General features: G+C 42.1%; 1 protein-coding gene and 1 non-coding gene across 5 annotated transcripts in view; one reads left to right on the forward strand and one right to left on the reverse strand.

Annotated features, from left to right (window-relative positions):
- NUDT13 (nudix hydrolase 13) overlaps positions 1-15,738 on the reverse strand; it is a 29,161-nt gene that overhangs the window by 2,486 nt on the left and 10,937 nt on the right. The window contains exons 2-9 of one of the 4 annotated variants that reach the window (XM_025397534.1): positions 15,400-15,491; positions 9,709-9,780; positions 9,078-9,217; positions 6,940-7,074; positions 4,907-5,013; positions 3,988-4,113; positions 3,722-3,833; positions 2,364-2,518 (exon numbers count right to left, since the gene is read on the reverse strand). In XM_025397534.1, coding sequence (XP_025253319.1) covers positions 2,364-2,518; positions 3,722-3,833; positions 3,988-4,113; positions 4,907-4,993 — 480 coding nt within the window. In that variant the 5' untranslated portion in view covers positions 4,994-5,013; positions 6,940-7,074; positions 9,078-9,217; positions 9,709-9,780; positions 15,400-15,491. The remainder of the gene's footprint in view (positions 1-2,363; positions 2,519-3,721; positions 3,834-3,987; positions 4,114-4,906; positions 5,014-6,939; positions 7,075-9,077; positions 9,218-9,708; positions 9,781-15,399; positions 15,492-15,738) is intronic. The other 3 variants (XM_025397532.1, XM_025397536.1, XM_025397535.1) reach the window with 3 other exon arrangements.
- LOC112632290 lies at positions 2,996-3,123 on the forward strand. The gene has a single exon (XR_003121348.1). It is a non-coding gene; the product is annotated as a small nucleolar RNA SNORA11 (small nucleolar RNA).

The following is a 15,738-nucleotide window of genomic DNA, read 5'->3' on the forward strand; positions in this document are numbered from 1 at the left end:
TGGGAGGCCGAGACGGGTGGATCACGAGGTCAGGAGATCGAGACCATCCTGGCTAACATGGTGAAACCCCGTCTCTACTAAAAATACAAAAAAAATTAGCCGGGCGAGGTGGCGGGCACCTGTACTCCCAGCTACTCGGGGGGCTGAGGCAGGAGAATGGCGTGAACCCGGGAGGCAGGGCTTGCAGTGAGCTGAGATCCAGCCACTGCACTCCAGCCTGGGCAACAGAGCCAGACTCCGTCTCAAAAAAAAAAAAACTGTGTTGGGAACATCAGATATCCACATGCAAAATTGGACCCTTATCCCGGATTAAAGACTTAAATGTAAAACTTGAAACAATAAAACTCTTAGAAGAAAACATAAAGGAATAAATTTCTAGACATTAGACTGGGCAGCGGTCTCTTAGATATGACACCAAAAGCACAGGCAAGAAAAGCAAAGATAGACAAGTAGGGATTCTATCAAACTAAAGCTTCTGCAGAGTCAGGGAATCTATCAACAGAGTGAAGAGACAACCTGCAGAATGGGAGAAAATATTTGCAGACCCTATATCTAATAAGGAGTTAATATCCAAAATATTTAAGGAACTCCTACAACTTAATACCAAAAAATAAATAAGCCAACTTAAAAATGGGCAAAGGATCTAAATAGACATTTCTCCAAAGAAGATATTCAAATGGCCAACAGGTGTGTGAAAAGGTGCTCAACATCACTAATAATCAGGCAAATGCAAATGAACACCTCATACCTTCTTTGATGGCTACTATTATACCTTCTTTAATGGCTACTATTAAAAAAGTACAAAGGACAGCAGGTATTGGTAAGGATGTAGAGAAAAGGAAACCCATGTATACTGTTGGGGGGAATGTAAGTTGGTGCACCTACTATGGAAAAAGATATGGAGGTTCCTCAAAAAATTAAAAATAGAATGACCCTTTGATCTAGCAACCCACTTCTGGATATATGTCCAAAGGGACTGAAATCTGGATCTTGAAGAGGTATCTGCACTCCCATGTTCACTGCAGCATTATTCACAATGGATGAAGATAAAGAAAATGTGGTATATACATAGAATAGAATATTATTCAGCCTTAAAAAGGAAGGAAATCCTGCATTTGCAACAAGATAGATGGGTCCAAAGGACATGCTAAGTGAAATAAGCCAGACACAGAAAGACAAATATTGTATGATCTCACTTATATGTGGAATCTAAAATAGGCAAACTTATAGAAGCAGAGAGTAGAGTGGTGGTTGCCAGGGGCTGAAGAGAAGGGAAAATGGCGGGGGTGGCCACTGGTCAGAGGGTACAAGGTGTCAGTCATGCAAAATAAGTTTTGAAGATCTGTATACCATAAGGTCTACAATTAAGAATACTATATTATACACATAAAAATTTGCTAAGAAAATAGATCTCACGTCAAGTGCTTTTACCACAAAATAAAAAAAACAATAGTGGGGTGGGAGAAAAATAAAAGGTGGAAGGACACTTTTGTAGGTGATGAATAAGCTTATGGCATTGAGAGTGATGATGGTTTGATAATTTCAAGGGTATATACTTCTCTGCTGAAGCAGGAGAATCACTTGAACCCAGGAGGCGGAGGTTGCAGTGAGCTGAGATTGTGCCACTGCACTCAGGCTGGGTGACAGAGTAAGACTCAGTCTCAAAAAAAAAAAAAAAAAAAAGAAAAGAAATTCTCTCATGACTGACATATATGCAAGGAAGAATGGAGATTATTTGCTTCCTTTAATAGGCTGCAAATTCCTTGAGGGCATAAATCATATTTAATTTAATTAATTAATTTATTTATTTTCGAGATGCATTCTTGCCGTTGCCCAGGCTGGAGTGCAATGGCTCGACCTCAGTTCACCGCAATCTCCACCTCCTGGGTTCAAGCAATTCTCCTGCCTCAGCCTCCCAAGTAGCTGGGACTACAGGCGCCTGCCACCACGCCCAGCCAATTTTTGTATTTTTAGTTGAGATGAGGTTTCACTATCTTGGCCAGGCTGGTCTTGAACACCTGACCTTGTGATCCACCTACCTCAGCCTCCCAAAGTGCTCAGATTACAGGCATGAGCCACCCGCGCCCGGCCTTAATTTTTGTATTTTCAGTAGAGATGGGGTTTTGCCATGTTGGCCAGGCTGGTCTTGAACTCCTAACCTCAAGTGATCCGCCCACCTCAGTCTCCCAAAGTGTTGGGATTACCGGCATGAGCCACCGTGCTCAGCCCTAAATCATATTTTACAAATGTTTATATAATCTAGATGATGCTGGACTAGACAAGTGCTTAATAAGTACTTGCTGATGAGCAGATTAGACGAAGCAAAAGAACTATCACAGCATAAGGGAAACATAAGAACTTACTTCTGTTTGCCCTGGTTTCACAGTTGCATGGCAAGCAATCATGAGTGAGCCACTAGGAAAGGGCCAGTGCTGGGATGCACAGTACTGCAGGCTTTCCACCTCCAATCCCACCTCTTCTGCAACTTCTCGATGGATGGTCTCTTCCACACTTTCACCTACAAGCACTCAGATTAATTCAGGACAGCCCTGTAGCTAGAAGGGTGATACAGACAGCCCATTTGAGAAAGGCACACAACACTGGCTCCAAAGTTTCAATGAAATGCTCTTGGGAGTGTCCTAAAACTCCGAGTCATTCCAACAATAAGAATCAGGTCCAGAGCTGTGTGTTGAACCACAGTGCTTAAGCCTGCTAGGTTAGTTATTATAATGCAAAGTAAGGGTGACAGTAGGAGGCACTACTGCCCTCAGCTTTCATAAAATTCCACTTTTCACCATTTGCAAATTTGACCCCAATAGACTAGAGAAAAAAACCAACCTGTAAATAAATACTGAATTTTAGCTAATGTTATGCCTGCTGAAATAGGAAGAAGTGTACTAATATCTTAAATCTGTGCATCAAAAAATAAGATAGATTAATTAATGGATAGATGAACAGCTTTGTGATAAAGTGTAGTAAAAATTTATGGAATCTAGGGGTGTGCTCAGAGCAGGGGGCCTAAAGAATGGCTCCTCTGTTTATAACACACCCAACAGGAATCTGGGGTCATTGTGATGAGAGGCACGAAGCTTGTGGCCTCCCTACAAACAAATGCCTACATGTGAAGAGGAAAAAAAATTATAGAATCTGGGTAGTGGGTGTATGGGTGTTCACTGTATAATTCTTTCAACAATCTCCTATGTTTGAAAATTTGCCTAAAAAAATTGTGTGGCTCACATCTGTAATCCCAACACATTGGGAGGTCAAGGCAGGCAGGCCACTTGAAGCCAGGAGTTCAGGACTGGCCTAGGCAACACAGCGAGATCCTGTGTCTACAAAAATTTTTAAAAATTAGCCGGGCATGATAGCCTGCGTCTGTAGTCCTAGCTATTCAGGAGGCTGAGGTGGGAGCATTGCTTGAGCCCAGAAGGTTGAGGCTGCAATGAGCCATGATTGTGCCACTGCACTCTAGCTTGAACAACAGGGTGAGACTCTGTCTCAAAAAAAAAAGGAAAGGAAAAAATTTTATATATGTGTGTGTGTGTGTGTTTATAATGCCAGAAATTATATATATATATATAATGCCAGAAGGCAGTTTTCTTGACATGATAGAAAAGAATGTGCTTGGGAATCCAAACTCCATAGCAACAAGACAGAGAAGATTGTATTAGTAAGATTGTGTATCTTCCAGTGTCACCTGTATATCCCTTTAACTCCTTACCTATATCACAAAAGCCTGCCAAGGCAGAATACATTCCCTTGGGAAAGGAGCTTTGGCGGGCAAGCAGGCATCGGGTCCCATCTGACACCAGCGTGATCACCACAGGAGCCATCTAGGAAAGGGGAATGGAAACTGAGATGCTGGCACTTGGGGGCCTGCCAATGAGCTAAAGCAATGTATAATTAAGGAACTGCACAGGCTTTCTTCCCCAGGACAAAGCAGTGCACAGTCTTCTTGGATTACTGTCCTCTTACAGCAATACTTACCTGTGGATAATAGATGATATTATTGGAAGGGCACACACGCTTGCTGCCAGCCACGTTCTTCTTGGTGGGCTGCCCACTTCTGCTGCAGAACTGATGAGCATCATGCCAGCGGAGAAGAGCTTGAGCCTAGGGACACAAATATGGGCCTGGTTTCATTTGTAGAGAATGCGGGGCTCATCTTTAACAGCACTGGGCCTACACTATCTGGAACAACTCACAGGGAAATGCCAATCTCTTTCCAGCCCACGTAATTTAAATGGTTACTGTTTAAATTTTAGGACAAGTAAACTAACTGAACATATTCCTCTAGCATCAGAAATCTGAATAAAAGAAAGCATATTTTTAAATGTATTATGATTTAAAACATATAAAGTATATAAGGTAATAAAATGAACACCCATGCATTCACTAACCAGCTTAAAAATAAAACATTCCCAGTATAGTTGAACATCCTAAAATGTTCTCCTCCCCAGTAAAGTTGGAATTTTTTGCGACTAAAAAAATATTTAGAAGTTTCTTTTTAAATTAAATGCACAATCAAAATACTTTAGCAAGTGAAATCTAAAGCTGTGAGGGCAAGTCATTAAAGCAATGTAAAGTAATTTCTCTTAGGGAAAACATGATGCTGTATGTCATGCTGTGTGGGTCATTAAAAATGTTTATGAGGCTGTCAGATCCTATTGCCATAGATCTGCATGTCTTTAGGAGACAATGATCTTGACAGTGGTTCTGCCAAAAACAAGGGCAAAAGAAGGGAGAATAAGCAATCTTCCTACAGCACATTGTCCTGCCAGTGTTTGTAGAAAGGACTAGAATCTGCAAAAGAAGAAATCAAACGTCACTGTAGCCTTGGACTCGTGGATTTACCCACACATAGTGCTCTACTAAATTTCCTGCAGAATGAGAAACCAGAATCTACCGTGGACAGCATGGAGGCATCCCTTGCATTGAGTTGAAAGAGAGCCTTTCTCAGCTCAATGAAAGACCCCTTGAGCTCTGTCTCCATTTCAGGTTTGTGTAAGGAGGCTAGAAAATTAGAAAAGATAATGAAATTAAACAATGACAAACTTTGCTTCAGGGCCTCTCTCCAGTCTGTCCTGTTAAAATAGTGTTTCCCAAACTTGCCTCTTGAGATTGAACTGGAGAAAGTAAAATATATCCAGGTTCTCAGCTGGGTGTGGGGGTGTGTGCCTGTAGTCCCAGCTACTCAGGAGGTGGGGGCAGGAGGATGGCTTCAGGCCATTAGGAGTTCCAGGCTACATACAGTACACTATGATCACACCTGTGAATAGCCACTGCACTCCAGCAAGACCCCATCTCTAAAATTTAAAAAAGGCCAGGCACGGCACTTTGGGAAGTCGAGCAGGGTGAATCACGTGAAGTCAGGAGTTCGAGACCAGCCTGGCCAACATGGTGAAACCCTGTCTGTACTAAAAACACAAAACTTAGCCGGGCTTGGTGGTGGGTGCCTGTAATCCCAGCTACTCGGGAGGCTGAGGCAGGAGAATCACTTGAACCCAGGAGACAGAGGTTGCAGTGAACCGAGATTGTACCATTGCACTCCAGCCTGGGTGACAGCAAAATTCCATCTCAAAATAAATAAATATATACATAAAATTTTTTTAAAAAGCAAGATTCTCAAGCCCCTACCTGGAGATTCTAAAGCAGCTGGCATGGAGTGAGGCCCAGCAATCTCTAGTTTTTAACAAGCACCAGGTGATTCTTATATTCAGGCCAGTTTGGGAAACATTAGCACATAGTATGTCTCAAGATCTTCTTCGGGGCAACAAGAACATTTGCATTAGCTTATCCTTGGAAAAGAGATGAAGTGGGACCTCATGGCTCCTATCTGAACCTCATCCCAGCATCACGACATTTATACCTAGACCATTAAAGACAGAAGGAAAGCCTGACAGGAGCCATGAGCCAATAGCAAAGTGGTTCCCAACGGCAGGTCTGTGGACCCAGAGCTACTCTATGGAAACATTTTTATTCACCTGTATTCATAAAAGAAATAAGAATGATGTCATAAGTTTTTTTTAACATTTCTTATGAAATATTGAAATATACAAAATGTGACCGGGCGCCGTGGCTCCTGCCTGTAATCCCAGCACTTTGGGAGGCTGAGGCAGGCAAATCACCTGAGGTCAGGAGTTCGAGACCAGCCTGACCAACATGGAGAAACCCAGTCTCTACTAAAAATACAAAATTAGCCAGGCCTGGTGGCACATGCCTGTAATCCCAGCTACTAGGGAGGCTGAGGCAGGAGAATCGCTTGAACCCGGGAGGTAGAGGCTGCGGTGAGCTGAGATTGTGCCATTGCATTCCAGCCTGGGCAACAAGAGTGAAACTCTGCCTCAAAAAAAAAAAAAAAAAATTATATATATATATATATAAAATGTATAGGCCAGGTGTGGTGGCTTATACCTATAATCTTAGCACTTTGGGAGGCCAAGGAGGGAGGATTGCTTGCGCCCAGGAATTTGAGAACAGCCTGAGCAACATAAGGAGACTCCCATCTCTATTTAAAAAAAAATTAAAAATTAGCCAGGCATGGTAGTACATGCCTATGGTCCCAGCTACTCAGGAGGCTGAGGTGGGAGGATTACTTGAGCCCAGGGGGGCAAGGCTGCAGTGAGTTGTGATTGTACCACTGCACTCCAGCCTGGGCGACAGCAAGACATTGTCTCAATAAATGAAAAGTATAATGGTACAGAGACTAATACCATAAACATTCATGTACCCATCACCTAACTTAGAAGGTATTAAAATATCCTTTATTTTCATTTAAATGATGATAGCAGATGACAGTATTTTTAATGTCCTTTTTAAAAAAATAGAAAGTTGATAGCCTTTCGTATTCCCCAAATTTTCCTTTAAATTTTACCATTACGTGAAATCCCAAATTCTGAAGACCACTGGGAAGTACCCATTAGGAATAATGTTATGTACCTCTTATGGAAAAGGAGCTATCCAGACCTAGATCCAGAGCAAACCATGCCTCCTGCTGCTCAGAGCATCCAATCAACACAGAATCTTCTATTCTTTGTGCATCCTGTCCAAATTTACCCAGGAGCCTTTCCAACTCTAAGAAACAGAAGGGAGAAAAGCAAAACACAAGGGTTTCTATTAAATCACTACAGCCATATTAGACTCACTGAAAATCGTCTGCTTCAGCTTAAAGTAGGTATACTTGGCTTCCAGCTGCAGCTAATTAGCTATGTAACCTTGGTCTAACCGTTTAACCTTTCCAGGCCTGTTTTCTCCTTAGCAATCTGAGGACTTTAGACCAAAGAAGGAATTCTTGTATAACATTGTATTACTCTATGACTGTATCATGAAAGGAAAATATCCCCTAGATAGTAAGATGCATGATAGTTAACTTATTAAGTCATTGAAAAAAAAATAAGTGTCACACTTAAAATGGTAGAGACCAAGGCTGGGGGGCAGGGAGGATCGCTTGAAGCCAGGAGTTTGAGACCAGCCTGGGCAACACAGCAAGACCTTGTCTCTACAAAAAATAAAATCAGCCGGGTGCAGTGAAGTGCACACCTGTAGTTCCAAAAACTTGGAAGGCAGAGGTGGGAGGATCTCTTGAGCCCAGGAGTTCAAGGCTGCAGTTAAAGACCAAACCAGTTCTGTAATTAACCTCCAGAATGTGCTACTTTTGTGGACCAAAGTAGAGTAAAATACTCATCTGAGATGCCAATCTCTAAGAGATGAGTGCTGTGTAGGGAGAAATCCTATACACTTGTTCATGAGGGACTCATATTTATTTGTTCATAATATAACATAACACAAAAAAAATCATAATACAACATAAACATTGCTAAATCTCTAAATAATGTATAGTGCCTTCTGATGGAGTCCTCAGATTCTTCTGCACTGCTAGAAACTACCTATCCAAGTACTCCAACTTCTAACCTATGGGGGAAATTCACTGGCAATACAGAAGTTAGTCAGTATATAGTGACTCATATAAAACTGAAAGTTCACATTTTGTTTTCTGTCTTTGAGACACCACCAGGCTCGACTAATTTTTTGTTCCTGGGTAGAGACAGGGTCTCACTATGTTGCCCAGGCTGGTTTTGAACTCCTGGGCTCAAGCAATCCACCGACCTTAGCCTCCCAAAGTGCTGGGGTTACAGGCATGAGCCACCCAACCCAGCCAAAGTTTGCATTTTGAATGACAAATCTCAGTGGCTTAGATATCTTTAGTTATATATGCTAAAAGAGTTCTAAAAGCAAATTTATTTTAATTCACTTTTAATCTTGACCCTTCTAATAAAAATGAAGTTATGATGGAACTCTTTTTTTTTTTTGAGACAGAGTCTCTCTCTGTCGCCCAGGTTGGAGTGCAGTGGCGCGATCTCGGCTCACTGCAAGCTCCGCCTCCCAGGTTCATGCCATTCTCCTGCCTCAGCCTCCCAAGTAGCTGGGTCTACAGGCGCCCGCCACCACGCCCGGCTAATTTTTTTGTATTTTTTAGTAGAGACTTGTTAGCCAGGTTGGTCTCAATGTCTTGACCTCGTGATCCTCCTGCCTCAGCCTCCCAAAGTGCTGGGATTACAAGTGTGAGTCACCTTGCCCGGCCATGATAGAACTCTTAATTAGCATAATAGTGTATACCTCAGTGGAGGCTGGAATTCACTGCTCTAAGGCAAAGATAGGCAAACTTTCTGGAAAGAGATACTAAATATTTTAGGCTTTGTGAGTCATACAGTCTCTGTCACAACTCTGCACTGTAGTGCAAAAGTAGCTATAAACAATATGTCAATGAATGAGTATGGCTATGTTCCAATAAAAATTAATTTACAAAACAGGTAGGTACAATTTGGACAGCAGTTTTACCAACCCCTGGTTTAAGGCATTAGTGGTTCATTTCATCACCAAATAATATTTGACTGGACAACTAGAGTTCATAAAATAAATTATTAGTTGGCAGAAGCAGTTATACAAGCATGAGACTCAAAAGCTTTTTGAAAAATCTAGACTCCAAAGTTCAAGGATCTTTCTTAGAATTCATTATGGGCTGAATTCTGCTTAGTGGCCACAGGCTGGTCAACACCACTGGTCCACTCTGGACTTACCTAACAGGCTATGTCGGGGGGCCAGGTATTGATGTGCTGAAGTCTGAAGCAGAGGAGCCAGACCATGAAAGAGGTAAAACGCTCCTGTTTGCTGGGCTTTTTTACATGCATCATCATCTTCCTTCAGTTCAAATAAATACCTGTATTTGGGAAATAAACCATTACAAAACCACGCTTAGTTACCTGTATAGCGTTCATCTTTGAGAATGCTGCCGCTGCATCCCTCTCCTACCATGGTTATTTCCCTTTATTTATTTACAACCTAATTTGCTCCAAAAAGGGTTTGAGGTGGCTATAGGTAATCATTCATTCCCTCCTTTGTCTTACTGTGTACCTCACCTATGCTTCTGTGGTTGCACTACTGGTTTATTTGTTCATTTGTCTGTCTCCTCTGAGAGACTATGATCTCCTTAAGGGGAATGTATGCTTTACTCAGCTCTGTATCTCTGTAGTTAGCATATTGAATGGCTCGATTCAATAAATATTTATTGAATTGAACTTCAAGGGTAATAAATATTTACTGAATTGACCTTCAAGGTACTCTGCCAATATTACACTGTGAGGCAAGAATTTACATGCAGTGGAGTGAAAGGAAAACAAGTACAGTGATAAAACATCAACCACAAAATACCTAGAGATGGGAACAAACTTTTTCACAGCAGACAAAGAGTAAACACTGTATCTTCAGTGACCCTCATTCAATCTAGGGAAGATAAAGAACAAATTTTACCTTCAATGTACCCTTATTTCAAACATCTAGATCCCGAAGTAGATACCATTAACTCCTTATCTCTAGCACAGGGAGCACCTGGCCGGGCGCAGTGGCTCACGCCTGTAATCCCAGCACTTTGGGAGGCCAAGGCAGGTGGATCACGAAGTCAGGAGTTCAAGACCAGCCTGGCCAATATGGTGAAACCCTGTCTCTACTAAAAATACAATAATTAGCTGGGCATGGTGGCACGCGCCTGTAGTCCCAGCTACTCAGGAGGCTGAGGCAGAAGAATCATTTGAACCTGGGAGGCGAAGGTTGCAGTGAGCAGAGATCACGCCACTGCACTCCAGGCTGGGTGACAGAGCAAGACTCCGTCTCAAAAAAAAAAAAAAAAAAAGACAAAGGGAGCACTGATGAAACCTATACTTAACCTATTTAATAAGGATAGTATTTTCATTTTCTTTCTTTCTTTTTTTTTTTTTTGAGACAGAGTCTCACTCTGTCACCCAGGCTGGAGTGCAGTGGCATGATCTCGGCTGACTGCAGCTTCTGCCTCCCAGGTTCAGCCAATTCTCGTGCCTCAGCCTCCCGAGTACCTGGGATTATAGGCATGCTCCAGCATGCCCAGCTAATTTTCGTATTTTAGTAGAGGTGGGGTTTCATCATGTTGGCCAGGCTGGTTTCGAACTCCTGACCTCAAGTGATCTACCCTCGGCCTCCCAAAGTGCTGGAATTTACAGGCGTGTGCCACCGTGCCCAGCCATAGTATTTTCAGTAGCCAAAATGAAAATGTGGAAAAAGGGAACATCCTCCTATTCTTGGTTTCTCAAAAAAAGGCAATAGTAATGGGGTAAGTACCAGGCTTTTCCAGTACCTTCATTAAGGGTGGGCTGAGTCTCTCCCTTCAAATCCTTGTGAACAGCAGGGACAGAATGCAGATTCCCCTGGGGCCTTGGGGTTAGCCATTTTTGCCTGTCAAAAGCCCTAAAACAGACGCTCAGGTAAAAAACTGGCTGCTTTTGTCAAGTTGGAAAAATAGTTTGCAGATATTTCCTGTGGGACCTGAGAACTCTTGTAATACTAGTAGGCAGAGCTGGCTCAACATGAAAATAAAAAGCAAAAAGACAAATGCACCCAGTGGTATCTTTCAGAACCTATTCTGACTGTGATAAAAGGGGTTACAATGAGCTCTTTATAAATAGAAGACAAAAGAAACCTGATCTTTTAAGACTTGTGATATTTTTAAACTTATTATGAGTCACTGTAGCCTCCTGGGGCAAAGACTCAATGCATGTCAAAGGAGAGACATGTGTCACTCAGAAGTTACCAAATATAAACAATAGAACAAACACTGCTGCCATCGTAAAAGAACAGAAAGAGTGGTACAACCTGTACTTGCCCTAATGACCCTAAAAAGCAAAACACCTACAAAAACACCCAGGTTAAGGTCTTAGACCCAAGGCCTTACTGGAACTGGAATTGAGATCCAAAAGTTCCTTACACTCCTCTGGATCAGGAACTCTTATTTTCAAAAATTTATTTTCCCTTTTCAGTTATAATAGCATGGAAGTTGCTACGATGATCAAAGCTGAAAATATTTAGATTATTTTAAAACAAAGTTTTTCCTTATTTTAACAGTAAAAAATAGTCTTTAATAATCAGAATATACAATTGTCAATTTTTTTAAAAGGAAATCATCAAAATCCCACCCCTCAGGGATAATCACTGTTTACACCTTGGAATTCTCTTAAGTGATTAATATTATATATCAATACATATATATTTAGAATCCATCAAACCTACTAATTTGTAGCCTTTTTTCTTAAACATATGTAAACATTTTCACATCATATTCTTTATTGATAGACTTTTATTCTTTTCTCTGTTTTTGTTTTGAGACAGAATTTCGCTCTTGTTTTCCAGGCTGGAGTGCAGTGGCGTGATCTCGGCTCACTGCAAACTCTGCCTCCCGGGTTCAAGTGATTCCCTTGCCTCAGCCTCCCAAGTAGCTGGGATTACAGGTGTCCGCCACCATACCTAGCTAATTTTGGTATTTTTAGTAGAGATGGGGTTTTGCTATGTTGGCCAGGCTGGTCTCGAACTCCTGACCTCAGGTGATCCACCCATTTTGGCCTCCAAAGTGCTGGGATTACAGGTGTGAGCTACCGTGCCTGGCCTCATTATTTTTATTCATTCTTAAATAGATTTATTTAATCACTTTTTTTTTTTTTTGAGACAGAGTCTTGCTCTGTCGCCCAGGCTGGAGTGCAGTGGCCGGATCTCAGCTCACTGCAAGCTCCGCCTCCTGGGTTCACGCCATTCTCCTGCCTCAGCCTCCTGAGTAGCTGGGACTACAGGCACCCGCCACCTCGCCCGGCTAGTTTTTTGTTGTTTGTTTTTTTTTTTTAGTAGAGATGGGGTTTCACCGTGTTAGCCAGGATGGTCTTGATCTCCTGACCTCATGATCCGCCCGTCTCGGCCTCCCAAAGTGCTGGGATTACAGGCTTGAGCCACTGCGCCCGGCCTATTTAATCACTTTAACATACTTAAACTCTATTCAATAATCATGTTACTATTCTTGGCTGGGCGCTGTGGCATACTCCTGTAATCCCAGCACTTTGGGAGGCCAAGGTGGGTGGATCACAAGGTCAAGAGATAGAGACCATCCTGGCCAACATGGTGAAACCCTGTCTCAACTAAAAATACAAAAATTAGCTGGGTGTGGTGGCGTGCATCTGTAGTCCCAGCTACTCGGGAGGTTGAGGCAGGAGAATCACTTCAACTGGTGAGGCAGAGGTTGCAGTGAGCCAAGATCACGTCACTGCAGTCCAGCCTGGCAACATAACAAGACTCCGTCTCAAAAAAAGAAAAAAAAAAAATTCTTGTAGTTTGTTACAGGAGTACAAGCAACCTAAACATCCAACAATATCTGAAACAAGTGTCACAATTTTGTTGTTTGTTCACCCTTGTTCATGTAGGATTTTATGTTTATGTGCTTCTAATTTTTTTTTTTTTCGAGACACTCTATCACACAGGCTGGAGTGCAGTGACATGATCTCGGCTCATTGCAACCTCCACCTCCCAGGTTCAAGTGACTCTCCCACCTCAGCCTCCTGAGTAGCTGTAACTACAGGTGCACACCACCATACCTGGCTAATTTTTCTATTTTTAGTAGAGATAGGGTTTCACCATGTTGGCCAACCTGGTCTCAAATTCCTGACCTCAAGTGATCTGCCCACCTTGGCTTCCCAAAGTGCTGGGATTACAGGTGTGAGCCACTGCACCCAGCCTTTATATGCCTCTAAATTTTGGACTGGGCACTCATGCTTGGTAGGGCTTTATATGTAGGAATCACTGGTTGTGAGTATATACTTCCTAAGGAGTTTTATATTTGTGTTTACATGGTGCCCCAGGGGTATTTTCAGTCCAAGGTTACTACTTAAATTCATTTCTTAGGCTGGGCATGGTGGCTCATGCCTATAATCCCAGCACTTTGGGAGGTAGAGGCAGGAGGATTGCTTGAGCCCAGGAGTCTAAGACTAGCCTGGGCAACATAGCAAGACCCTAGCTTACAAACAATAAAAAAAAATATTGGCCGGGCGCAGTGGCTCACGCCTGTAATCCCAGCACTTTGGGAGGCCGAGGCAGGCAGATCACGAGGTCAGGAGATTGAGACCATCCTGGCTAACACGGTGAAACCCTGTCTCTACTAAAAATACAAAAAATTAGCCGGGTGTGCTGGTGGGCACCTGTAGTCCCAGCTACTCGGGAGGCTGAGGCAGGAGAATGGTGTGAACCCAGGAGACGGAGCTTGCAGTGAGCCGAGATCGCGCCACTGCACTCCAGCTTGGGCAACAGAGCAAGACTCCGCCTCAAAAAAAAAAAAAATATATATATATATATATATGCATGCCAGGCATGGTGGTGCACAAGTAGCTACGCATGTGATCCTAGCTACTTGGTGGGAGAATTGATTCAGCCTGGGAGGTTGACGCTGCAGTGAGCTATGATCATACCACTGCACTCCAGCCTGTGTGACAGAGCAAGATCCTGTCTCAAAAAGAAAAAAAAGAAAAAAAAAAATTATTTCTTAGGTTAAGGGTTCTAGGACCACACCACACGGATAGTATAAATTTAACCCCCAAAAGTGTATGAAAGCAGTCTAGTGATTTCAAATTCACAGATTTCTAATTTCTCCAGGCTGAGACAAAAAAGTCTTTATCATCTTCATGTGCTATTGTAGATTTTTATTTCCTACTCTACCTTTCACTGAAGTTTAGTTCTTGGGGAGAGGGGGTGGGGTTATCTACCTTATTTACAGGAAACTTCATGAAATATTATTCAATACAGTTTTTCTCATCTGAAGTGACAGGTATAGAACAATATAGTTTTAACATGTTTATTATTCTATTATAGTACCTTAATTTACTTAATTTCTCCCTTACTGTTCATTCATTCAACAGTACTTTAGTGCCTACCATGTGCCAGGCACTGTTTTATGAAGTAGGGGTACTACAGTGGAAAGACAAAGTCTGATCTTAATAGAACTTATATTCAAGTGTGTGAGATATTTTAGATATCATTGGATATTTAGTTTAAAATTTTTTGGCCAGGTGTGGTGGCTCATGCCTGTAATCCCAACACTTTGGGAGGTCAAGGCAGGTGGATTGCCAGAGTTCAGGAGTTCAGACCAGCATGGACAACATGGCAAAACTCTGTCTCTACACAAAGATACAAAAATTAGCCAGGCATGGTGGCATGTGCCTGTAGTCCCAGCTACTTGGGGTTTGAGGTGGGAGGATCACTTGACCCCAGGAGATCAAGGCTGCAGTGAGCCAAGATCGTACCACTGCACTTCAGCCTGACAGAGTGAAACTCCATCTCTAAAAAAATTTAAAAAATACTTTTTTTATGTTTACTGGTTTATTATAAAGGATATTACAAAGGATACAAATAAAGAGATGCATTTAGGCCAGGTATGTGGGGGGAGGGTGTGGAGCTTCCATGCCTCCCTGGGTGCACCACCCTCCAGGAACTTCCATGTGTTCAGCTATCCAGAGGCTCTCTGAACCCTGTCCTTTTGGGTTTTTATGGAGGCTTCATTACATAGGCATGATTGACAACCATGTAGAAATGTGATTGGACAAAATGGTTATGATTTCATACTAACAGACTGACCGGAAACCCAGCAATGTCTGTCTGTTCAGGTTCTCCTTGGCCTCTCTGTGCAGCCTTCCTTCCTCCAGAGTATGGGGCACAACCCTCTCTGGAATTAGGGTCTTTGGACCCACAATCAGATTAGAGTCCTGCCATGGGCAGGTAAAAGGAGGACAGGAGAAGGTACAAGAGATTTTGTTTCCTGAGGCCTGCCCCTGAGGTCTAAAGTGCCCCACATTATAACAAAAGACTGTAATAAGGGCCATAGGAATTATGAGCCAGAAAACACAGATGAATATATATATACACATATATATACATACATACACACACACAAACATAATATATAATGTATATATAATCATAAACCTAATTATATATGTAAAATCATAATATCACAATAATTTAATGGGCCATACAGAATAATCAAAGCTCAGGTTGGCTAAAACTCACCGTGTCTTAGTAACATAGGTTGACAGCAGCCTATAGCACCAAAAGAATTTTCTCCTGCAGGCTATTCCACAATACAGGAACATTGTCAGGTCCTTAGGAAAAAAAACAGGAGTTTTAAAAAAAAGTCATAATATGAAATTTAAAGTAATGAATTGCCAAGAGGGTTATATTTTATGCCAGGATGGGATCACTTTGTAATATTAAGGAAAGACAAACTCAATAGGAGTCAGGTGATCTTGTTTCTAAATTGCATTTCTACCCCTAAGTAGCTATGGGATCTCAACATTTCAGTACTTCTTTCATCATCTAGAAAACTGAAACCTGTTCTACCCACCTAGA

Source organism: Theropithecus gelada, chromosome 9 (genome assembly GCF_003255815.1).
Source record: "Theropithecus gelada isolate Dixy chromosome 9, Tgel_1.0, whole genome shotgun sequence".
Classification (NCBI taxonomy): domain Eukaryota; kingdom Metazoa; phylum Chordata; class Mammalia; order Primates; family Cercopithecidae; genus Theropithecus; species Theropithecus gelada.